Source organism: Sinocyclocheilus grahami, unplaced genomic scaffold, assembly GCF_001515645.1.
Source record: "Sinocyclocheilus grahami isolate Dianchi unplaced genomic scaffold, SAMN03320097.WGS_v1.1 scaffold11.1, whole genome shotgun sequence".
NCBI lineage: Eukaryota > Metazoa > Chordata > Actinopteri > Cypriniformes > Cyprinidae > Sinocyclocheilus > Sinocyclocheilus grahami.
Genome location: NW_015505190.1, coordinates 178,504 through 204,625, shown reverse-complemented (window position 1 = coordinate 204,625; position 26,122 = coordinate 178,504). Strand labels below are relative to the sequence as shown.

At 41.2% G+C, this 26,122-nt stretch overlaps 1 protein-coding gene across 4 annotated transcripts in view; it reads left to right on the top strand.

The window, feature by feature from the left end:
* The window catches only part of il6r (interleukin 6 receptor), a 7,969-nt gene extending 3,563 nt beyond the window's left edge, over positions 1–4,406 (top strand). Inside the window, exons 4-11 of one of the 4 annotated variants that reach the window (XM_016285041.1) lie at positions 603–772; positions 871–1,022; positions 1,126–1,288; positions 2,532–2,569; positions 2,709–2,766; positions 3,018–3,132; positions 3,294–3,568; positions 3,823–4,406. In XM_016285041.1, coding sequence (XP_016140527.1) covers positions 603–772; positions 871–1,022; positions 1,126–1,288; positions 2,532–2,569; positions 2,709–2,766; positions 3,018–3,132; positions 3,294–3,561 — 964 coding nt within the window. In that variant the 3' untranslated portion in view covers positions 3,562–3,568; positions 3,823–4,406. Of the gene's footprint in view, positions 1–602; positions 773–870; positions 1,023–1,125; positions 1,289–2,531; positions 2,570–2,708; positions 2,907–3,011; positions 3,133–3,293; positions 3,570–3,822 lie in introns of those variants that run through there. The other 3 variants (XM_016285028.1, XM_016285037.1, XM_016285046.1) reach the window with 3 other exon arrangements.
* The last annotated feature ends 21,716 nt before the right edge of the window (positions 4,407–26,122 follow it).

The following is a 26,122-nucleotide window of genomic DNA, read 5'->3' as shown; positions in this document are numbered from 1 at the left end:
ACTTGTTGGGTCTTTCCCAAAAAGACTCATGGCTGTATTCGATCAAAAGGGTGCTTCTACTAAATACTGAGCAAAGGGTCTGAATACTTAGGACCATGTGATATTTCAGTTTTTCTTTTTTAATAAATCTGCAAAAATGTCAACAATTCTGTGTTTTTCTGTCAATATGGGGTGCTGTGTGTACATTAATGAGGAAAAAAAATGAACTTAAATGATTTTAGCAAATGGCTGCAATATAACAAAGAGTGAAAAATTTAAGGGGGTCTGAATACTTTCTGTACCCACTGTATATATAAATACTTTTACTACAATAAGGCAGTAGGACAATATCCTGTCACCTTATTGTAATAAAATGTAATTATTTAAATACATGTATTATTTATTTATAAAATAAAGATTTGTAGATTTCTAAAGCTTTTTTTATAGTTTACATCTGGTCAGTATGTTAAAATGTTTAAAAATACAAAAAAATCTACCTTTTTTAATGAAAAACATTCAAAATTACTTTTGGAACCAAATGCGACTGAATTGTGACTGAATTATTTTTGATTTCCTTGAAACATCTGATCTCTCCTGTGCACTTTTCTTCTCTCTCTGCAAAGATTGTTTGGCAACGCCACTCGTGTGTCTTGTTCATTCTCCCACTCCCGCTGTTGGTGTGCTTTTCACGTGGAGGAGGGTGACAGAGCTCTCCATGCAGCAAAACTGTGCGTGTCTAACACAGCAGGCAGTGCCGTGAGCCCTTACCTCAGCTTCAAGCTGCACGACATCAGTGAGTGCTTGTGTTTTTCTGTCCTGTGGGATGTTGATTAGTCGCACTTTTAGCGCACCACCAATGTGCTTATGAAACAAAAATCTTTTTCTGTGTAGTTAAGCCAGACCCTCCGACCCGAGTGGTGGTGAGAGCAGTCGAGGGCCAGAAGCATATGCTTAAAGTATCCTGGTCGTATCCCAGTTCCTGGAAGCATGGCTTCTATGCCTTGCATTTCCAGCTGAGATACCGACCACAACTCAAAGAGCAGGTAAAGTGGGAAGGCTTATATATGTATAATTCTTGAAATAGCACAGCTTGGGTTATGTGTAGAGTCTGTGGCTGTATTTATGTGTGTTTGTGTGTGTATTTAGTATCAGTCAGTGCTGATAGATGACAGGACGGACAGACAAGTGTCCTGGACGATTTATGATGCTCTGCCACACATTAAGTATGAAGTGCAGCTCCAGGCCAAGGATGACTTTGATGGCCTCTGGAGTGATTGGACTGACACAGTCTATGCAGTCACTTGGACAGGTAACAAAATACATGCTATTTTTTAATACTGTAATAATTGTTTTAATCTATCTAAATATTGTGCTACTATATAGAAATTTGATGTAATTTTTGGTGTATTTTTAAGTATTGTGTGTATTTGGCACATACATGTATTATTGATTTTAAGAGAGCAAAGATCAGTGTTCGTCAGATAAGAGGCTCTAAACTGATCATGTCCAGATTCTGTGCTTTACTGGGAATCTATGAGAAGATAATTTACACTGTTTGCATTGGGAAAAGCGTCTGATTGTTTGTTTGGACATTGAGCTTTCAGTCAGTTGGGCAAGCTGTGTAAAAGGACAGGGCTTTGCAACAAACATCCAAAATTGCTAGTAGACTAACAGTGGTTGAAATTAAAAACCACACAAATTGCTTAGAAATAGAGACCCATTTAGTTGAAGCCTTTCACATCACATTAAATTTAGTGTTTCAAATCACCTCTTAGTATCTAAATATCAAAGAATACAATTATTTTCAATTAGCAATTTCACTGTTTAGTAGTAGCTTTTTTCATTTTTATTTTGTACAACAATCAACAACACACAATCACATACCAACACAACCGACAACACTACATGTGTACATATATTAAAAAATAATAATAAATCATAAAAACAGACTTCTGCATCAATTCAACCAAATCAAGTTATAACTGTTTTTGAAAATAATTTATGAAAGTTTGCCACATAAAATCAAACTCAGAGTCGGACCAACGTACATTTTGTCTTATTTTTTCCAGACTCAAGAATTGTAGCATCTATAGGTCTGCACAGTTTTATTAGTAGCTTTTAGAACCAAAACGAACAGACAAAAATCTATATAATTCATATATGACTGTATATAGAATAATTGTTGTTTTATTTTCTAGTATTAAATATTCAAGAACAAGACAAAATACACTTTTACATCTTTACACTGCTGAGTTAAGGCTGCTCAAAACTCTGTTAAAAGCTAGATTAAATTATGCCTGCTCTGACCAACTTCAGCCCCATTATCAAAGTGCACAATTATTATTACTGTGTAAATGCATTCATGCCACATCCAAGCAGCATTGACAGTCTGTAAAAAAAGACACAATTAGAATTTTCTGAAAATACCTTTTAATCTTACAAAGTTTTGCTGTAGAGGAGCAAAACAACAGCTTTAAGGTTGTGACAGCCATTTATATTCACCCTAAAAAAATGTTTTGAACATTGGAATGTTTCTTTGCATTTCTTTGTAGCTCCTGAGATGACTACTACCTCTGAGAGCATTACTTTGGTGAGTTCATTCAACAAAATATAATACACAAACACACTGACATATCTCTACATGCCTTTTATTGTACCCGTTTAGACATATACACACTGATTAAAATACTTAAACCTTTATGTTTATTTTTTCTTTCATTGTCATTCAGGAGCCCCTTGAGATGTTTCCTGAAGGTTCAGGAGGATCTGGAGAAGATCCTTGTGTAGGTGAGTCTGAGCAAGAAAACAAGGGTAACTTGTCTCATTGTTCTCTTTCAGGTACTGTTACTCACACATCTGCTAATTCTATAATGAAAGCAGACAGGAAATGAACATGGCACCTTACTGGAAAGTCAAAACAGGAAGAGGTCACCATAACATGTTTGGAGTTTAACAATGTGCTGTAATTTCCACACGTTTCAGCATTCCGTGACATTTCACCTCTGTCCTCATTTACTCTTTCTTTCTCTCAGGTTCAGTGGCAGTAGACGGAGCTGATGATATTGAATATGCTACAGTGTGGCTGTATATGTCATGTGTTTTTGGGCTGTGTTTTCTTGTAGTCTTCACCATGCTCACAGTCTGCTTACACAGGTAAAACTCTTTATCTTTTCCATCTTTTAATATCTATTTAGTGATTTCTCAGCTCTGAAAATGCCTTTTGTCTTTTAAAAAGTGAAGTTGTTCAAAGTCTGTTTCGTTGTTTTTTCCATTCACTCCTCAAATTTACCCCCGTTTACTTTGTGTTCTTATAGGAATAGGCTGCATTTCATGTCTAGAATAGGAAAACAGACTTTGCCCTTTGCATTCTTCCTTCATCCGCCTCGACCTCTTCCTGCTCCTGTTCACTCTGAGCAGCTTTCAGAGGAGGGAAAGTCACTGATGTCTCCTCCCAAACACAGCCAGCAAGACTTCCTTCCTGTTCAGCAAGAGCTGCAAGAGGGCATTCATCTGCATAACATGGATTATTTCCTGTCTCCAGGCACTGAGGGTGTGCCATGGACCATAGACAGACATGACTAAACAGAAGATTTCATGTCTAGAATAGGAAAACAGACTTTGCCCTTTGCATTCTTCCTTCATCCACCTCGACCTCTTCCTGCTCCTGTTCACTCTGAGCAGCTTTCAGAGGAGGGAAAGTCACTGATGTCTCCTCCCAAACACAGCCAGCAAGACTTCCTTCCTGTTCAGCAAGAGCTGCAAGAGGGCATTCATCTGCATAACATGGATTATTTCCTGTCTCCAGGCACTGAGGGTGTGCCATGGACCATAGACAGACATGTCAAAAATACTGTGATAGACTAAGAATCAGTGACTAGGTTTTGTATTCAGTAACAGTATTGTGAGTGGGAAAACTCAATGTTGAGTGTTATTGTATAGACAAAGTAATTCATCTTGTCCTACATTATTTTTGACTACTATCAGAACCATTTGTAAATAAGAATTTTGTAAAAAAAAAAAAAATGCCTGCCATCTGTTGACCATGCCAATCTCATATGTGAAGCTAAAGCACTCTTAGCTCTGAATATAAGTGTCTGCTAAATGCCTTACAGGAATGTTAAGATAATAGAAAATTTGACTCATCCCTTGTTTAAAAAAATATAGGAATCTGGATTTTTATGCATTCCAATTATTACGTTATTAAAATATATCCATTATAATGTTGTAAAATGGTACATAACTTGACACAGAAAAATGTAGAAAGGCCATGTTCACACAGCAGCAAAATATGCTTGTCAGTCCTGTGTTTGAGTCCTTAAAGGGACAGTTCACCCAAGGATGAAAATTTATTTACTCACTGTCAAGCCATCCTAGGTGTAAATGACCTTCTTCTTTCAGACGAATACAATCAAAGTTACATTAAAAAATGTACGGGCTCTTCCAAGCTTTATAATGGCAGTGAATTGTGGTCAGATTTTTGAAGCAAAATAAAGTGCATCCATCCATCATAAAAAGGACTCCACACGATTCCGGGGGGTTAACCCTTTATCATGTATAATCACACCGGTGTGATCACTCTAGGCTGGTCCCTGGAGTGTACGATCAGACCGGTGTGATTCGAATGTTTAGTGCATCACATGATCAACTGCTGAATTCAAATCTGCTTTCACACTTTGGCTGGAGTGGAGCCAGATCGGACACGCTGAGTGCTTGTCATATTATCACAACTCTTCAACAATTCATTCTAAAATAATGGTCGGCTAAAAAAACTCATGCCGGTGGCTCAGCTAGTATATTTTAAACTCACGTGTGAAAGGGTTAATAAAGGCCTTCTGAAGCAATAATATCCATTCATAAAGGCCTTCTGAAAAATATCCATATTTAAAACTTTTTAAGCTGTAATCTCTAGCTTCCACTAACTGTCATACGCGCGTTCAAGAGACAGTGGCGTTCTAGCGGATGAGAACAAAGTTTTATATTTATTTTATTTTCCTGTCCAGGAAAACCAGTCTCCTCCTGGCTTATATTGAAATCCTCTGACATGTTTCTTTACAAATAATCATTTTGTACTTCTAATTCATGACCGTGTTTTGTTTTTCTCTCTCCTCTGTGCTTCTATGTTCGTCACTTCTCACCGGAGCTTACGCTACGCCTACATTCTACGTCATCCGCTGGAACGCCACTCTTTCCTGAACGCGCATATGACAGTTAGCAGAAGCTAGAAATGATGGATGGATGCACTTTTTGCTTTAAAATCTTGACCACCATTCACTGCCATGATAAAGCTTGGAAGAGCCAGGACATTTTTTAATATGACTCCAAATGTATTTGTCTAAAAGAAGAAAGTCATATACACCTCTCCACTCTTGCATTGAAGATTTGATGGATGAACTGGTGGCTCAACTGGACTCTTGTTGTGTCCAAAAGTGAAAAGACACAAAGAGTTTTTTGAATGTCACCATCTTTGATATTACTTTAGTCACTGTGGCTACTGATAAGGAACATGAGCTTGACTCTTGTTGTACGTTCGTAGACAGTATTCGAGACGTTACTCTAAGTCACTGTGTGAATGGGACATTTTGAGACTCAGACCTGCAAGTAAATGTGGTTGTCAATCCCAAAAACTGAGTGTGAACATATCTAAAGGCATTCTTTCATACTTATGCTAAAACACTGTTTTCGTCTTGTTTCTGTACTCTTGAAACTGTGGATTTTAATGTGTACGGATTGGCCCCATACACTTCCACTGTAAAGCAGATTTTAAATTTTAAAGAAAAGGTAAGTGCTGTTGATTAAGTTTAACTTGCATCGAACCTGGAATAGTCCTTAAAATGTAAATTTTGTGTTTGCAATTATGCCTGGTGATGAAAGCAAATTTACCTACAGAACACTGGAAATCACCTGTTGGGAGAAGTTGTGATGAGTCATTAACCAGAAGAAAGATTGTTTTTATCATTGTGCCTAACAGTAATACCAGTTTACTCCAGGGAGAGTCATTCTATGTGAATATGGCATAGAATAAGGAATATTGCGCAGTGTTTCACAGTTTCTTGTTTGTACAGAGTTTTATATGCTGAATATATTTCATATTGAATATATGAATATGCTGAATGATATTTAAATTTCAGTTTGTTTGTACATTGCTTTTCAGAATACATATTGCTCTAATGCCTCTTTATAAAGAATAGTGACTTACAAACCCCAAAGCCGTTAAAAGTGACACACGCTCAGGCTGCAGAGATAGCTTCAACCACCCAATGAGACATTCTCTGTTTGGTGATTGTTTTTACCGCCAAAACATACAATCAGTTTGTCAGATCTACGCCACTGGACTGTGCGGTCAACACAGATCTTCAACGCCCTTACCGGGCAAAGACTAGGAAGTCGCACGTCACTTTCATTCCCCGCATCAGAATGGGGAAAAAAGCCTCCAAGACCACCTGCTGGAAGTGAAATACGGTTGAAGCAACCTTAGGAATAAACTCAAGCCTAGGTCGCAGTAAAACTTTAAGCAGCCCTGGGGCAAAGTCTATACAAGAAGGGCTGATTGAAAGAGCAGTCACTGAGAGAGCAGGAGACAGGGATAACCATAGCAGGCAATGTGTAGTCATGCTCAAAGCAAACAAGTCCACTTCCGCTTAGCTGAACCTCTTCCATATGAGGGTGTAATCTCCATTCTGCCGCGAAAGTAGATCCGCTCCATAGTTCAGATGACCTTGGACATGAACCCCTCTGACTGACAGAAACTTGGTCTGCGCCCAAAGAAGAACACGTCTTGCCAACCTGCCCAGGGGGTGAGAACATTGTCCCCCTTGGCGATTCAGGTACGAGACAACAGTCATGTTGTCCGTCCTGACCAAAGGGGCTCAGGAAGTTCTAGGAACTCAGTTCTAGGAACTAGCCAGAATGGTGGTTCCTAGAGAACCAATTTCCCCCTTGGACCATTTTGCTGGTTGCATTCACACCTCCAGCAGGAACTCTGACGCGGCAGACAGCTCAGTCTTTACGCGATTGAAAGAGCATACAAATCTGACTAAATCTCTGATGACAACTTGTAGTGTTTTCATCGAGGCTGAGAAAAGAACAGAACATTGCAGACAACAGATAGCTAAATGCTGTTATCGCTGTTTTCCATGTTTGTGGAGTAAATATTTTTTCACAGCTTTTTAAAGGGGTCATAGGATGCCCATTTTCCACAAGTTGATATGATTCTTTAGGGTCTTAATGAAAAGTCTGTAACATAGTTTGGTTACAATTTCTCAATGGTAGTGTAAAACAACACATTTTTTCAGGGGCTCAGATGTCGGGAGTAAACGACGACTGCTAAGTTCATTATTACATCCAACAACAGAACACCTCAATCGCTTAGGAGTCATTCTTGTCTACATCTGCTCCGGCGGTGAAACAATGGCGGTCTGATGACAGCTCACTCAGGGCGGGTCTACGGTAAGACACCAGTCCAGTCTGTGCTGAAACGCTACTGTCAATCAAACTATCATGGGAGGGGCCTGTCTGTGTGACGTCACACAGACAGGCATCTGAGATGGCTCGATTTGAGAAAGGGGAAAACATTTAACGAGATTAAAAAAAAAACACTGGGTGGATTTTTATCATTATAGGGTGGTTGTGTACACACACTGCCAACACACATTTAAGTTCAAACAACTTGTAAAAGTGCATGTAGCACCCTATGACCCCTTTAAAAATGCCAGGTAGCTAGTGTTTCGTATGCGTTTGGCCAATCAGCATTTGGCCAATCAGTGTACACTGTTAGTTCCTGTAGAACTGTTTTAGACCCTACTCTGAAATAGGAGCTAACTTAATTCCCCCAGTTTAGTTCCCCTAAACAGAGTTCCTAGAACTCGGCTCTAGGAACTGTGAAAAGGTTCCTCCGGTGCGAAAGCCCCTCAATATGTGCCAACCACTCATATAGGGTAAGAACCATCCGAGTAGCAGAAACACTGCCAGCATCTCTAATCGATTTATGTGCCAGCCACGATGCACCTCTGTCCAAGTTCCAAAGGTCGGGTGTCTTTGATAGACTGCCCCCAGCCCGTGAAGGATGTGTCTAGCTGGACTCCCCTGTGAAAGACATGGAGCCTTGTCCTCTGATGCGGACCATGAAAGCCTCAGGTGGCAGTGAGGTGAAATGTTTTGGCTTTTGATCCACCACTGGAATGGCCTCAAGTGGAGCAGGCCCAACTGAACCACATGGGACGCTGCTGCCATAAGACCCATCAGTCTGCAGCATAAACAAAAAACAGAAGACTGCTTCTTCGCTGCTAAAATTTTTCCACCACAGCAGTAACAGATTCTCCAAACAGACCGCCTAAGACATGGGGGCATCTAAAAGGAAAGTTTTGTCCTTTTCTTTGATGTCAGTTAGAGTAAGCCAAAGATGGCGCTCAACTGCCACCATTCCTGCCATGGACCAGGCTATTGCCCGGGCAGTATGATTGGTAGCTCTAAGCACCGAGTCAGTAACCCGTAACTGAGCTCCTTAACAGCCTCTGGAGTCATGGCAACAGTTTTATCGTTTACTGCACGTTGTTATTCTTCTCGTTATTTCCCTATAGGGGCTAATGAACCCAAAGTCTCACCCATAGTCTTATTTCCACGTTTAGAAATAAGGTGGATAAGGGCTTCACATATTCGTCACGCCAGGAGTTCCCATAGCGACAGTACGCAACAAGTAAACCTATTAAAAGGAACTGATGTCACATAGTAACAGTGTCTGTAAAACTGGTCAGCTGGCAACTTGACCAATGAAAAACCTCCTTTGCTGAAAACAAAACCTATTCTTATCAACAACAACAAAATGAAAGTGAATTGCTACCCTGTCTTGCACACATCTTGATTCATTGGGGTCTGCAGGGCAGGTTTTTGTTGAGAAGAGTAGCAATTTGTTTGTGTTTTTTAAATGCATTTAACAAAGGCAAAAGGTCAAAAAAGTAATCTTCAGCCTTTTCTGTTTAGAAGCTTAAAACTATGTTGATTCCTGGTATTTTTACAGAGCCCAATGCACACAACAGTATCCAGAAAATATTACAGGATCTTTGCTAGTTGTGGCAAAACATCTGGGAAATCTTAAGTTCAGAGTATGGGAGAAGATGCAGCACATTGTTCAATACAGTGAGTTTTGTTATCGTTACAAATGGTGTGAAATTATGCATTTGAGTAATATCTCATACTTGTACCAATGCAGAGGAAATTATATTCATAATACTATAACATTTACTAGGAGGCCTACAGTCCATTTTGATGTTACCAATAAAATAATTTACCCACTTTTATTTCCCAAAAACATTTTTAAATAGCTCTTTTTAAATAGTTTACAGTTACATGATGCAGCATCCACATTTTTTTTAATTAAGGCATAAAAGATTTTTATTATGTTTATTCCACCAGCATAGTGTGTCACACATGGTAATAAATCAAATACTTAATTTGTATCAGTAAAAACAAACAACATGTTTAACAATAAATATGTTTTCATGTTCTCTCTCTCTCTCTCTCTAGCTCCTGTTATTCTGGACCCCAACACCGCATCAAAATATGCCACTTTATCTGATGATCTTACCAGTGTGAAAAGTATTGTGTAAAAGTAAAGTGTGCAGAAAAAGATGTTTGTGATGGTGAAGTTAAATCAGTAAGTACTTACTATGATATAGAAGTAGAAGCTTGTCCTGAAGAAGAAGTAGAAATAGTAGAAGAAGAAGTAGTAGAAGTCATAGAAGAAGAAGAAGAAGAAGAAGAACTAGAACTAGAAGTAGTAGAAGAAGAAGAGGAAGAAGAGGGTTATGGTGAAGATGCCGTTAGTATGCAGACTAGAGGGGATGAAGAATATGAACAAGAAGATACTAATCCTGAGATGAGGAAGGAAGAGAGCTCAGATGATGATGATTGTGAAGTTGAAGAAAGCAGAGAGGATACTCTGCTCTCACAGCTTCCGGAGAGATTTTGTGATCAACCATCTGTTCTGTGTTTGAGGGCTTTAAGTCAGGAACACACTGCTGGGACACTGAGGTTGGAGACAGTGCAGACTGGATGGTTGGTGTAATGGAAGAGTCTGTCAAGGGGAGCAAGGATAAGACTTAGAAAATTTATTCTTTTTATGATCATTTTGAAATAGAATCCCCATCACAGTCAACTACCACCCTCTCACTGAGAGACGAACTGCACAGAGTCAGAGTAGCGCTAGACTGGGACAGAGGAAGTGTCTTTTTCTGATCCTCTTTCTGACACACGTGTAGCATTTCATAACAGTATAGCATTTAAATGAACATCTCTACTAGCTTGTAATAGTGTATAGCCTACTGTCAAATAACATTTAATTTAATTTAACAACATTTAATTACACTTTCAAACTCAGTATACAATGTATATGTCAAAACGTTATTGCCTAGTATTTCAGAAAAACTAAACGTTTCTGTCATGTATTCGACAGTGAATTTCACTCACCTAACTGTAGGGGGCTTCAAAGTTGCAAAAATACACAATGCTTCAAGTTAAAAAGTAGAACCAATTCTTGGATTACATGGTTATGTCAATACTTTGTGACTGTGTCCACTGATTATAATTAATTGTTTGTCATAAATTGTTTTAATCATGATTTAACCTTCTAACCTGTTTCAGTGGAGACTGAATGTGTGTGTGTGTGTGTGTGTGTGTGTGTGTGTGTGCGCGCGCATCAGATAATGTATACAGTGCAATATCCAGTCAACTATGTTTGAGAATATTTTTATTTGTATTATTATTTATTTACATTTTAATTACATTTATCATATCCTTTCAGGCAATACATTATATCCACAAAGGTGTATTTTTATTACAAAATTATTTACCAAAATTAACTTTCATTTTAATAAGGCAAATTAAATATTTTTTTTATCCTGTCTTTAGTTACATATTCATACAAACATATATATATTTTATTTTTTTACACAGAACAGGTCAAATAAACCTTATATATGGTACATTACTTGAAGTGCAACACTTAATCAGTCAGTGTTGTATAAGTTTTTCATGTATAATAGTAATCCTAGAATTTGATGAAACAGGGTTTAATTTTTTTTTTAAATAACTGAGATATATAAGAATTTTGATGACTGCAAAAATATTTTAATTCAGTATACACATTATCCCACTGTTCAAATTTGTGACCGACCATAAAACATAATTTTTCACACATTTTCCCATAATTAAAAAAAAACAATTAGTGATAAATTCAAAGGCGTAATGACATATCATTTGGATATTTTCATGTCTATGCAAAAAATTGGGATTAAATGGGCTAATATCAGATTGACCACTAGATAGAGCTGAATACCTAATATATGGGATCGAGGCTAAAGGCATATCTCCTTTGACAAAAGTATCAATAAATAAACAAATAAATGCATCAATTAAATTCTGGTACTTGGGGTCACACTCAATTATCATTTATCATCAGCTTATTAAATATTAATAGAAACAATTGTATTAATCACTCTATTTACTATTGTGCACAATTCAGAAAATAAGTGAAATACACTAATAACGACCATATATTTTTAAATTGCACAAAATAAAAATGAATCATTAAAACATATCACTAAAACAAAATTTGGTACGCTTCAGGCTATAGGATCCTCTGTGTTACAACTGGTCTGGCAATGGGTCGTACAGTTCAGTATGTTGTCATTTTTCTGAGTTATCCTTTGATTATGTACAGCATAGTCCAGCATGGAGTTTGTGGCCATACACAGGACTGGGACTTGTCGGTGACCAAATCTTTGTAACATATCACTGTACCAGCAAGGGTATGTCAGCCTCTTAAGGAGCATGCATAGAGCCTCACCTCCCCCCATGATACTTCTCTGATCATAAACAAACTTGTTGAGAATCCGAGATCATCTGCCAGAAATGCAAGGGTAGAGTAGGGGGGAAATGCCCCACTTAAGCACTGTGTAACTTTTTTTGTGATTGTGAAACAAAAGTTTAATGTGTCCAGAATAGTTATAATAGTTTCAGTGAATGATATAAATTATAAACCATATATGAAAAAATGTCCAGTTTTCATATTATTAGATTTTTAACAAAAATTTAATTTGTACCAATGGGGCGTTTGACCCCACAGGTGCAGTAATTTGCTTTTACAGCGAAATCAGAGTATAGGCAGCTTAAAATTAAAAAGAATACAATCGAATTACGAATTACAAAATTATAATAGCCTATTTGAAAAATATTTTTAGCTGATACTGACTGGCTGGCTAACTTTAGGTAATTTTTAAATATAAAGTCCAAATATTTATATTCAACCAAGTAGTTAAAATACATTTGATGGAAAAACAAAGGATATGATGTAGAGAAACTACAGTAATTAAGCCGTGAACCATGGGGGCGTTTTCCCCTATACCTGAATGTCTGGCTTGAGTCCAGCAGGGATGTCTACAAGAACACAGAGTCCAGAAATACAATGCCATATGACCACTTTATTTATCCATTGAAACAGGCAGAGCACAGATGAGCAGGAAATACATAAGGACATACAGCAGGTGAATGGTCCTTTTACCACTGTTCAGTAGGAAGCATACTTTCCCATGGCATTCTGGTGTGGTATGCTGGCTTCACTATGGCAGAGAAAAATGCTTTGCAGAGAGTCATCAATTCCGCACAGAAAATCACTGGTGCACAGCGGTCTTCACTTGCTGACATCTACAGCACCAGATGCATACGACAGGCCAGAAGTATAATAAAGGACTCTTCACACCCCGGTAACCACCTCTTCACTCTGTTGCCCTCTGGAAGACGCTACAGATCCCACAAGACATGCCCTCCAGACTCCGGAACAGTTTTTATCCACATGCCATCTTAGAACTGAACTCCAGTTAATAGAAGACATATCACTCAATCACAAGCTTCAAGGAGGTGGTATACTAAGGACTATACACTTACAACTCATACAGCTACTGGTGTAGCTGTGCAATACACTGTTCTCATATTTATATATGTATTGCTTAATTCTCTTGTATTTATTAATATTTCATTCACTACTTTACATATCTGCTACAGTTGCACTATACATATTTTGCACATTTGGTATATATAACTGTTTACATTTGCACTGTTGACTTTTTCTGTATCATTGTTTACATTTTGTTAAATGTACATTTTTGTATGTATGTGTGTACTTTCCGTGTGAGAGCAAAATGTTTCGTTGTACAGCTGTACAATGACAATAAAAAGCTATTCTATTCTATGTGGGTTGTATGTGTGTGGTTTCTAAACACGAACAGAAATACAATTAATTGAATCAAATAAATCATACTAAGGTTACAAAGTCAAAGAAACACAATATAAACAAAGAAACCAAAGGAAACAAACTTGCATTGCTCATGTATACTCACACACACCTAACAAACGAGCCACTGCCCCTTCAATCGCCGACACTAAAGTGCCCTTTCTCGGTTTAACTAAGGTTTATTTAGACTAATATAGGTGGCCTTAACTTACTCAGCAGTCGATGTTATCAGCCTTTTGGCGGCACTCCGGCCGTCAGTCAGAAAAAAAGGCTCCAACTCCCGACATGAAAAATGACACGATGAATAATGTTAGTTTGCTGTTAACAAGTGAAAACATCTTAAAATATCGCAGTTTTGCATAAAACAGAAATAATATACTAACCTTTCGTCGAGTTAAGGTGCATTTCTCTTTTGTCCTTTTACAGCCACTTCCACCAAACAGTCAAAAAAGAACTCCCTTGCCATTGGTCAGTTTTTCGCGGGCAAGTTCACTACTATAAATTGATTTACAGTAGTGAGGAAATACAGTAGTGACCGTATATTTTCCCATAGTCCTTTGCTGTTTACAGTAAAATACTGTATACACATTTTACTGTATCTTACTGTACATATTACAGTATAATACTGTTCAAATTACAAAAATCAGTTACAGTGTGAGAACCTGACAGTCAGCACCTTCATAAACCTTCAATGGCAACTTCACTGTGAAGACATTCAGGTAGAAGCAACAAATGTCTCTGTCTATTTACACATTATATAAGAATATGTGCTGAATAAATATATGTGCTCCATAAGGTTCTAATGATATCATTTTTGTTCTGTTACAGCTTCACTGTACTATTAATTATCGAGCGCAGCGTTAGATCAGTCAGGCCACGTAGGCATAGGCTGCGACCAGCTGACGCGGTCAGCTGTCAAATCGCTCCAATCACTACCATTCTCCTATTAGACACGGGACATATACGTGGCATTTCTGCTCGGTAAGTATGCTCAAACTGCTCGCAACAAGCTCTAGCACAACAGGAGACGACAGGGTTCTCTCAGTGCCGCTGTCAATTCAAGGAACCGCTCCAACATGAACAACAGGATCCAGGCGCTGGAATTGCAGCGCTTGTTTTCTGCATCTCGGGCGATGTTTGACGGGCAGACTTTCAGCTCGACATCATACTGCGCCCTTACTCCCGACTGGCTCTTCCACCTTCATGAATAATTATATATCAATTATTAAATACAAGATTAATAGTAGTTATTAAGATTGATGTCGTTTGGAATTGGTAACGTATGGTTGGAAAACATATGATCAGAATATCAACTTGCATAATAATTATGCATGCACTGTATTTGTCCTCTTCTGCTGTCTAGGTAATGCAAGAAATGTTGTGACTGGTTGTCAAGGCAGCCAATCAGAATTTAGCAGCCTCTGTCTCTGATTGGCTGGAATTATGGCACATTGTAACGCTGGGTTGTGTTGAGCATGCGAGCTGTTGGCATTTAGAGAGCACTGAGGGGGGCATCAGGTGAGCAAGCTAGTGAAACGTTGCACGCGCAAGAGGTCTGCACACATCCAAAAACGTATTTTAAATGCAAAATTGATTTCCGTGCGCTCTAAAGACTTTTTTGTTTGCGAAACAAACATTTTCTCCACAAACTCGGATCGCAGAATTATGGCAGAAATGTAAGCCCATATTCCTAGAAGATCTCTCGGATCAGCGTTACCTGCTGCTTCCACTGGGGTGCCCTTCTTCCCCCCAGCAGCTGACATTTCTCCCCAACTGCGCGCTCAAATCTTGTCAGGTAATGACATAAACTTGGTTAAAACACTGCTATGCGCAGAAACTAACGAAGAAGGATCGTGGATTGTGGGGATATCCACGATCCAAGACTCCCCAAAAGTTAACTATGGCAGAATGTAATGTTGCTTTCGGCGTGTTCAGAGATATTATCCACGAAGTGTATCCAGACAGGAGAAGGAATTAGATACTGTAAATGTGCACAAAACAGAGGAGTCGTGTGATAACTTTGCATGAACTCCTTTTAATGTGTAACCACCACTGAATAAGAACCAACCTCTCCCTTTACTCATCTCTGCCCCCACATGTCCATCTCCCAACATGCAGCTCCCATAAACACATGTATGTGGGACACACACACATGTTCTACATCTTTCTTCTTCTTTTTTTTTTATTTTTTATATAACCTAACATAAACCAAAGAAAAGAAGTAAAAGAGTTCAGCATGTAAATAAACACTAATAACATATAACTTATGCTCCATGTATCATAAGCATGGCATGCTGTATGAACACTCAGTGTGTGACAAAGTCTTTGAACCCTAAATTAGGCTTGGAGACTATTCCTGATCGAGTGACAAACAGAGAAGCTTGTGAGTTGGGATCCTCTTAGTGGGAACTGTCAGTGGGTTGTGGTGACGGCACATCACATCCATTTTTTGAAGTGGCATGTGGCACTACGGCACTTGGATTTGCTTGGGGTTCAGGAAAGATCATAGGTACAGACATGGTAATGGTAGGACAGTACGATTCAGGTACTTGTAGAAGGTGGCGACGGTTCCTCACATAGGCCTTGCCATTAGACTGGACGACATAACTGTTGGGTTGAAGAGCCTTTCCAGAAACCGTGGCCAGTTTGTCAAACCCACAGGTCGTTTCCATCCTTACTGTCTGCCCAGGCTCCAGAGGTGAAAGACATCTGGCAAATTTGTCATGGCTTTGTCTTCCCTTTTTGTCTGAGTGCAAACAAAGCTGCCTGAACATTAGACTCAACTCTCGGTGTGAGCTGAGATGGTACCAGGGGGATCAGAGACCTGGTGCGTTGGGACAGTAGACGTTGCGCTGGAGAGGGCAAGCCATCCCTAGGGGTGTTGCGCAGGTTAAGTAAGGCTGCATAGACATCAGAGCCATCACGTGCACACTTCTCAAGGAGATGCTTTGCAGACCTGACACCACGCTCTGCCAAGCCATTGGATCTCGGATAATTGGAACTGCTTGTGACATGCTGAAAATCCCACAGGTGAGCAAAGTTCTTGAATTTCGGTCATTAACTGTTGGGGAATCCCATGAACAGCAAAGTGTCGTTTCAATTGCCTGATCACAGTGTTACTGGAAAGATTTGGAAGGGCATCAAACTCCAACCATCCAGAGTATGAGTCCACCAAGACGAGGTAATGCTTGCCTGACCACTCAAATATGTCAGCTGCTGTGATGGACCATGGGCTGTCTGGTATCTGGTGAAGTTGCAAGGGTTCTCTCATCTGGTGTTGCTTTAAAGCATTGCAGGGGGCACATCTGGAAACTTCTCTTTCAATGTCACTGTACATTGCAGGCCAGAACATGGTTTCACGTGCCCTTCGCTTAGTGGACTGAAGGCCAGGATGCTGACCAGATCAGATATGTGTCCTGTCCGACCTTCACATCCTCCTACAGTCAGAACCAAATCAGTCATCATGACACAGAAGCAGCTCAGCAGCATGATTCTCATCAACCAGTGCATGATGATCTGCAGAGAGTCAAAGACCAGCACAAGACCAGCATGAAGAACAAGTATGAGAGCTTATTTGAGGGAATCAAACTACAACAGAATCAAACTCTCCTGAACAGGATTTACACACAGCTGTACATCATAGAGGGAGAGAGTGAAGGAGTGAATGAAGAACATGAGGTGCTGCAGATGGAGAAAAGTTACAGGACAGGACACTCCAATCAACTGCAATGACATCTTTAATCCTTTACCTGAACCAGGATATGAGGAGAACTGAAGAGAGGAGAAAGACCAAATAAAGACTGGTCTTACTAAAGGCATCGCTGGAATTGGAAAAACTGTCTCTGTGCAGAAGTTCATTCTGGACTGGGCCGAGGGAAAAGCCAATCAGGATGTAGATTTCATGTTTGTGTTTCCATTTTGTAAATGTGCACTAAATAGAGGAGTCGTGTGATAACTTTGTATTAACTCCTTTTAATGTGTAACCACCACTGAATAAGAACCAACCTCTCCCTCTACTCATCTCTGCCCCCACATGTCCATCTCTAAACATGCAGCTCCCATAAACACATGTATGTGGGACACACACACATGTTCTACATCTTTCTTTTTTTTATTATTCTTTTTTTTATATAACCTAACATAAACCAAAGAAAAGAAGTAAAATAGTTCAGCATGTAAATAAACACTAATAACGTATAACTTATTCTCCATGTATCATAAGCATGGCATGCTGTGTGAACACTCAGTGTGTGACAAAGTCTTTGAACCTTTTTTTTTTTATTTTTTATATAACCTAACATAAACCAAAGAAAAGAAGTAAAAGAGTTCAGCATGTAAATAAACACTAATAACATATAACTTATGCTCCATGTATCATAAGCATGGCATGCTGTATGAACACTCAGTGTGTGACAAAGTCTTTGAACCCTAAATTAGGCTTGGAGACTATTCCTGATCGAGTGACAAACAGAGAAGCTTGTGAGTTTGGATCCTCTTAGTTGGAACTGTCAGTGTGTTGTGGTGACGGCACATCACATCCATTTTTTGAAGTGGCATGTGGCACTACGGCACTTGGATTTGCTTGTGGTTCAGGAAAGATCATAGGTACAGACATGGTAATGGTAGGACAGTACGATTCAGGTACTTGTAGAAGGTGGCGACGGTTCCTCACATAGGCCTTGCCATTAGACTGGACGACATAACTGTTGGGTTGAAGAGCCTTTCCAGAAACCGTGGCCAGTTTGTCAAACCCACAGGTCGTTTCCATCCTTACTGTCTGCCCAGGCTCCAGAGGTGAAAGACATCTGGCAAATTTGTCATGGCTTTGTCTTCCCTTTTTGTCTGAGTGCAAACAAAGCTGCCTGAACATTAGACTCAACTCTCGGTGTGAGCTGAGATGGTACCAGGGGGATCAGAGACCTGGTGCGTTGGGACAGTAGACGTTGCGCTGGAGAGGGCAAGCCATCCCTAGGGGTGTTGCGCAGGTTAAGTAAGGCTGCATAGACATCAGAGCCATCACGTGCACACTTCTCAAGGAGATGCTTTGCAGACCTGACACCACGCTCTGCCAAGCCATTGGATCTCGGATAATTGGAACTGCTTGTGACATGCTGAAAATCCCACAGGTGAGCAAAGTTCTTGAATTTCGGTCATTAACTGTTGGGGAATCCCATGAACAGCAAAGTGTCGTTTCAATTGCCTGATCACAGTGTTACTGGAAAGATTTGGAAGGGCATCAAACTCCAACCATCCAGAGTATGAGTCCACCAAGACGAGGTAATGCTTGCCTGACCACTCAAATATGTCAGCTGCTGTGATGGACCATGGGCTGTCTGGTATCTGGTGAAGTTGCAAGGGTTCTCTCATCTGGTGTTGCTTTAAAGCATTGCAGGGGGCACATCTGGAAACTTCTCTTTCAATGTCACTGTACATTGCAGGCCAGAACATGGTTTCACGTGCCCTTCGCTTAGTGGACTGAAGGCCAGGATGACCTTGATGAAGCTGTGTTAAGTAGTGTTTCTGGAGAGAGTGAGGGATTACATACCGCTGACCATGCAGAATCAAACCATCATCCACTGTCAATTCATCCCTCATTGCGTAAAACGGACGGATGTCATGTGGAACATCCTTATATGAGTCAGGCCAGCCAGTGAGAATGGTGTCCATGAGGCATTTGCAGAGAGCATCTGCCTGTGTGGTTTGCTTAAGTTCCTCAATCCTTCTGGATGACAACACCCCTTCCAGTGCTAACACGTCATAGTCCTCAATGGATTCAGGAGTGTCTGTGGTAGGGAGGTGTGCACGTGAAAGTGCATCCGCAACATACAGTTCACGGCCTCGTTTATAGATCACATTTAGATGATAGCGCTGAAGTTTGAGCATCATCCGCTGGATGCGCGCCGATGCTGTGTGCAGAGGCTTTTTAAGGATGGTTATAAGAGGCTGATGATCTGTCTCCACAGTCACTGGGTGACCATAGATATAATCATGGAACTTTACACAGGCAAAGACTAGCCCCAAGAGTTCTTTCTCAATTTGCGCATAGCGCGCTTCAGTGTCAGTGAGAGATCTTGATGCGAATGCAACAGGCCTGCCATCCTGAAGACAGACCGCACCGAGACCATGCTGGGAAGCATCAGCAGACAATGTCACTGGCTTGCGCACATCAAAATACTGTAAGACGGGTGGACTTGTCAGATGTCCCTTGAGTGTGTCCACAGCAGCAGTATGTTGTTCAGTCCAATACCATTCTGCATCTTGACGAAGGAGCTGACGGAGGGGAGCTGTTACCTCACTGTAACAGTGTATGAATTTAGAAAGATAATTGGTCATGCCAAGAACCCTCTGCAAACCATGTTTGTCTTCTGGGGTAGGCATCTGGTGGATGGCTTTGGTTTTTTCTGGGTCAGGCTTGACACCTTTGTCTGTGAGAAGATGGCTTCTCTTCCCTTTTTGTCTGAGTGCAAACAAAGCCGCCTGAACATTAGACTCAACTCTCGGTGTGAGCTGAGATGGTACCAGGGGGATCAGAGACCTGGTGCGTCGGGACAGTAGACGTTGCGCTGGAGAGGGCAAGCCATCCCTAGGGGTGTTGCACAGGTTAAGTAAGGCTGCATAGACATCAGAGCCATCACGTGCACACTTCTCAAGGAGATGCTTTGCAGACCTGACACCACGCTCTGCCAAGCCATTGGATCTCGGATAATTGGGACTGCTCGCGACATGCTGAAAATCCCACAGGTGAGCAAAGTTCTTGAATTTCGGTCATTAACTGTTGGGGAATCCCATGAACAGCAAAGTGTCGTTTCAATTGCCTGATCACAGTGTTACTGGAAAGATTTGGAAGGGCATCAAACTCCAACCATCCAGAGTATGAGTCCACCAAGACGAGGTAATGCTTGCCTGACCACTCAAATATGTCAGCTGCTGTGATGAACCATGGGCTGTCTGCTATCTGGTGAAGTTGCAAGGGTTCTCTCATCTGGTGTTGCTTTAAAGCATTGCAGGGGGCACATCTGGAAACTTCTCTTTCAATGTCACTGTACATTGCAGGCCAGAACATGGTTTCACGTGCCCTTCGCTTAGTGGACTGAAGGCCAGGATGACCTTGATGAAGCTGTGTTAAGTAGTGTTTCTGGAGAGAGTGAGGGATTACATACCGCTGACCACGCAGAATCAAACCATCATCCACTGTCAATTCATCCCTCATTGCGTAAAACGGACGGATGTCATGTGGAACATCCTTATATGAGTCAGGCCAGCCAGTGAGAATGGTGTCCATGAGGCGTTTGCAGTGCCTGTGTGCCTGTGTGGTTTGCTTAAGTTCCTCAATCCTTCTGGATGACAACACCCCTTCCAGTGCTAACACGTCATATGGCTTCAGGGCTTCAGGAGTGTCTGTGGTAGAGAGGTGTGCACGTGAAAGTGCATCCGCAACATACAGTTCACGGCCTCGTTTATAGATCACATTTAGATGATAGCGCTGAAGTTTGAGCATCATCCGCTGGATGCGCGCCGATGCTGTGTGCAGAGGCTTTTTAAGGATGGTTATAAGAGGCTGATGATCTGTCTCCACAGTCACTGGATGACCATAGATGTAATCATGGAACTTTACATAGGCAAAGACTAGCCCCAAGAGTTCTTTCTCAATTTGCGCATAGCGCGCTTCAGTGTCAGTGAGAGATCTTGAAACGAATGCAACAGGCCTGCCATCCTGAAGACAGACCGCACCGAGACCATGCTGGGAAGCATCAGCAGACAATGTCACTGGCTTTTGAACATGAAAACACTTTAGGCGGGAAATACTGTAAGACGGGTGGACTTGTCAGATGTCCCTTGAGTGTGTCCACAGCAGCAGTATGTTGTTCAGTCCAATACCATTCTGCATCTTGACGAAGGAGCTGACGGAGGGGAGCTGTTACCTCACTGTAACAGTGTATGAATTTAGAAAGATAATTGGTCATGCCAAGAAACCTCTGCAAACCATGTTTGTCTTCTGGGGTAGGCATCTGGTGGATGGCTTTGGTTTTTTCTGGGTCAGGCTTGACACCTTTGTCTGTGAGAAGATGGCCTACATATGGCACCTTTGAGACCCTGAAACGACATTTTGTTGGATTCAGCTGCATATTTATGGCTCTAGCACACATTTAAGGCATTTGTCGTGTTCCTCAACAGAAGAGCCCCAGATCAAGATGTCATCCACAATTATTTCACAAGGCTGCCCAGAGAAGAGCTGTTCCATACATCTCTGGAAGACTTCACTTCCAGTTGAAATCCCATATGGCATTCGTAGAAATTTGTACCTTCCGAACGGGGTCATAAAAGTTGTGAGTTTCAATGATTCCTCGTCCAGAGGGATCTGCCAGAATCCACATTTTGCATCCAGAATGCTGAAGACTTTTGCCTGTGGCATATCAGCGATCACTTGCTCGACAGTCTTTAATGGGTGATGAGGCCTAAGTAGAGCCTTATTAAGATGCACAGGGTCGATGCATATGCGTACCATACCATCCTTTTTGACTGTAGCTGCCATGGCAGACACCCAAGGGGTAGCCTTCTCCACTGGTGAGATGATGGCTAGTTTGGTCATTCTTTTCAACTCTTGTAAGACTTTATCTTTCATAGCCAACGGGATCCTTCTGGGGGCACACACCGTAGGACACACTGATTCATCCAGGCGCATGTGATACATGACTGGAAGCTTACCAACATTGTCAGTACAAAACAGATCCTCATAATCACTGATCTCGGGTGCCTGCTGTTGTACAGCATGTACTTCAGGGCTGAGTTGTATGAGATTTAGCCTCATGCTGTCAGGTAAGCCTAACAAACTTTTAACATTTCTGTCCACTATGTGGAATAGCAGTTGTTCTCCTGACAGAACTAGGGTAACAGTGCCCAGTGTCTGAATTGTTTGACCACCATAGGCTATCAGATTTACTCTGTTTGACTGATCAATTTGGTCGTTGTGGTCGACGTGCTGCAGTGTGGATAGAGACATAACATTGCATTTAGCTCCAGTGTCTATTTTCAGCTTGACCTGCTTGTTACTGGTTGTTGAGAGTGTGATGAATATTTCTCCTTTGTTTGCAAGCAGGTCCACACTTTCACAATGAAAATAATCTTGGTGGACCTCACTTTCCACTTCATTCACTCTGTGTAGATTTTTTTCATTAGGTCCACTAGATGGCATCATCTGTCCACCTGTATATTGAGGCTTAGATCTACAACATTTGGCAAAGTGATTCCACTTCTTGCATGAGTTGCAGCATTTGTTAAAAGCAGGGCATTTGTTGCGCTCAATAGCGTGCTCACCCCCGCAATTGTTACAGCGTCTTTTGTATTGCTGCACTGCAAACACTTCAGCCTCTCTTTTGAGCTCCTTAGTACCCCTTTCAGCACGCTCAAACAGCATACATGTTCTGATTGCTGATTCTAATGTCAAGTCTTTCTCCCTTAACAGCTGAGCACGTACTGCATCATTGTGAATGCCACAGACAATTCGGTCTCGTATTAGTTCATCAGTTAGCGAGCCAAAGTCACATTCTTTTGCCAGCAGTCTTAACGTAGCCACGTAGGATTGAATTCCTTCGTCAGGTATTTGCACCGTGCTATTGAATGCGTGTCTATCCATTATCACGTTCCGTTCTGGCAAGCTTATCTCATCAAATTTTTTAATTAACACATCAGGATCCTCTTTGTCCTCATCTTCTTGAAAGTGAAATGACTCATATTTATCTAATACATCCGAACCGGCTAAATTGAGAAGGGTGTAAGCTTGCACCTTCTTTGACTTGTCGGACAGTCCTGCTTTGCTGTACACGTTCCATTCTCTCTTGAATTTCAGCCAGTTGTTAGCGATATCATCGTCAAACACGAGTGGTTCTATGCGTCGTAGATTTTGAGCCATGATTTGTAAGCGATCCCACTTCTCTCACCATGTAAATGTGCACAAAACACAGGAGTCGTGTGATAACTTTGTATGAACTCCTTTTAATGTGTAACCACCACTGAATAAGAACCAACCTCTCCCTTTACTCATCTCTGCCCCCACATGTCCATCTCCAAACATGCAGCTCCCATAAACACATGTATGTGGGACACACACACATGTTCTACAGATACCAATCTAGCTATAATTTCAGATCTCGCTATGTCTACGGAGGCACACTAGTCTACGAATACCACAAATCATTTTCATCTAAAGCAGCAACGTACATTCAACGCTTAATCAGCGTATGGACTGGTCCGTGGTCGATCTTGCACTAATTAGCAGACACCTTATGGGCCACCGAGCACTGTCATGCTCACCCTGCGGTTCATTTTTCCACACCGCATCTCTCTGCCCTAAGACCGCTTCAACTCACGACACTATGTGCTTCGGCGCCAGGAGAAGCTATGTCCAAGCATTGGTTTGCCTCACGTCTCCGAACCGCATGCCCCCATTGTGGCATGGACCCCGCGCTTATACCAGGCATTCGTTCCGCATAGGCGCAGCAAAACACCGCAGCTTCAACAGTCTCCATACCCATGCTCAAATCATGGGTCGGTGGTCATCATCAGCGTATCAACGATACATTAGGCCTTCAACTCAGGATGTAATATTAGCGCAAAAGCCTCTTCCGTTAAAAAAAAAAACACAACAACTCCGCATCACGGTACCATAAGGGGCACGCTGCTCTCCTACCCCTCATGCCAATCTCAGGGACATGCTGCTTTGTTCTTGTGGTTCTCCCGCAAACACTTCAGCCTCTCTTTTGAGCTCCTTAGGACCCCTTTCAGCATGCTCAAACAGCATACATGTTCTGATTGCTGATTCTAATGTCAAGTCTTTCTCCCTTAACAGCTGAGCACGTACTGCATCATTGTGAATGCCACAGACAATTCGGTCTCGTATTAGTTCATCAGTTAGCGAGCCAAAGTCACATTCTTTTGCCAGCAGTCTTAACGTAGCCACGTAGGATTGAATTCCTTCGTCAGGTATTTGCACCGTGCTATTGAATGCGTGTCTATCCATTATCACGTTCCGTTCTGGCAAGCTTATCTCATCAAATTTTTTAATTAACACATCAGGATCCTCTTTGTCCTCATCTTCTTGAAAGTGAAATGACTCATATTTATCTAATACATCCGAACCGGCTAAATTGAGAAGGGTGTAAGCTTGCACCTTCTTTGACTTGTCGGACAGTCCTGCTTTGCTGTACACGTTCCATTCTCTCTTGAATTTCAGCCAGTTGTTAGCGATATCATCGTCAAACACGAGTGGTTCTATGCGTCGTAGATTTTGAGCCATGATTTGTAAGCGATCCCACTTCTCTCACCATGTAAATGTGCACAAAACACAGGAGTCGTGTGATAACTTTGTATGAACTCCTTTTAATGTGTAACCACCACTGAATAAGAACCAACCTCTCCCTTTACTCATCTCTGCCCCCACATGTCCATCTCCAAACATGCAGCTCCCATAAACACATGTATGTGGGACACACACACATGTTCTACAGATACCAATCTAGCTATAATTTCAGATCTCGCTATGTCTACGGAGGCACACTAGTCTACGAATACCACAAATCATTTTCATCTAAAGCAGCAACGTACATTCAACGCTTAATCAGCGTATGGACTGGTCCGTGGTCGATCTTGCACTAATTAGCAGACACCTTATGGGCCACCGAGCACTGTCATGCTCACCCTGCGGTTCATTTTTCCACACCGCATCTCTCTGCCCTAAGACCGCTTCAACTCACGACACTATGTGCTTCGGCGCCAGGAGAAGCTATGTCCAAGCATTGGTTTGCCTCACGTCTCCGAACCGCATGCCCCCATTGTGGCATGGACCCCGCGCTTATACCAGGCATTCGTTCCGCATAGGCGCAGCAAAACACCGCAGCTTCAACAGTCTCCATACCCATGCTCAAATCATGGGTCGGTGGTCATCATCAGCGTATCAACGATACATTAGGCCTTCAACTCAGGATGTAATATTAGCGCAAAAGCCTCTTCCGTTAAAAAAAAAAACACAACAACTCCGCATCACGGTACCATAAGGGGCACGCTGCTCTCCTACCCCTCATGCCAATCTCAGGGACATGCTGCTTTGTTCTTGTGGTTCTCCCGCTGGAGAGAACACCACTGCTGCATATTTGGGGTCAGCCGTCAGTCGTCTTTTTCTTCTTGTGCGATTTTATGGCGGTTGACAAGCCAACTTATGGTGTATTACTGCCACCAACTGGACTGGAGTGTGAAGCATTAACGGGAAAGAGGGAAAAAGGAACCAAAAAAAAAAAACCAATTCCATAAATAAAACAACCGGTAGTATTATGAAATTTAAATTCTACTTTCTAATCCTGTTATCTTCAGATAACTAATAATTTCTCTCATAGTACTTGTCTGTCCTGAGGCACGACTTAAAAGATTTGATATAGTGAAATTAGTTATTCCTATGTTTCTTAAATAACTCCTTTCTTTCTTTGGTGTATATACTGCACAATGTAAAAGTACATGTTCTTTTTCAAAGACATGTTCAAAGACAAAAGTCTCTGCTTCACTGCATGTAGTACATAATCCTGACTGATGTTTCCCTATTGTGAATAATGAATGATTTAAACCAGAATGTCCTATTCGAAGTCGAGTAATTATTATGTCTTTTCTATTGTTAAAGCATACTCTCCCTTTGCCAACTTGTTTTTGGATATTGTATAGGTGTCTGCCGTTTAAATCCTTGGCCCACATTTCCTGCCACTTTTTATTCATGTGTTCTTTAATTCTTCCTTTTTATTTCTACTTTACTCGGTGGAATTTGTACCTCAACGTTCATATGTTTCATTGCTTGTTTGGCCAGTTTATCGACTATTTCAT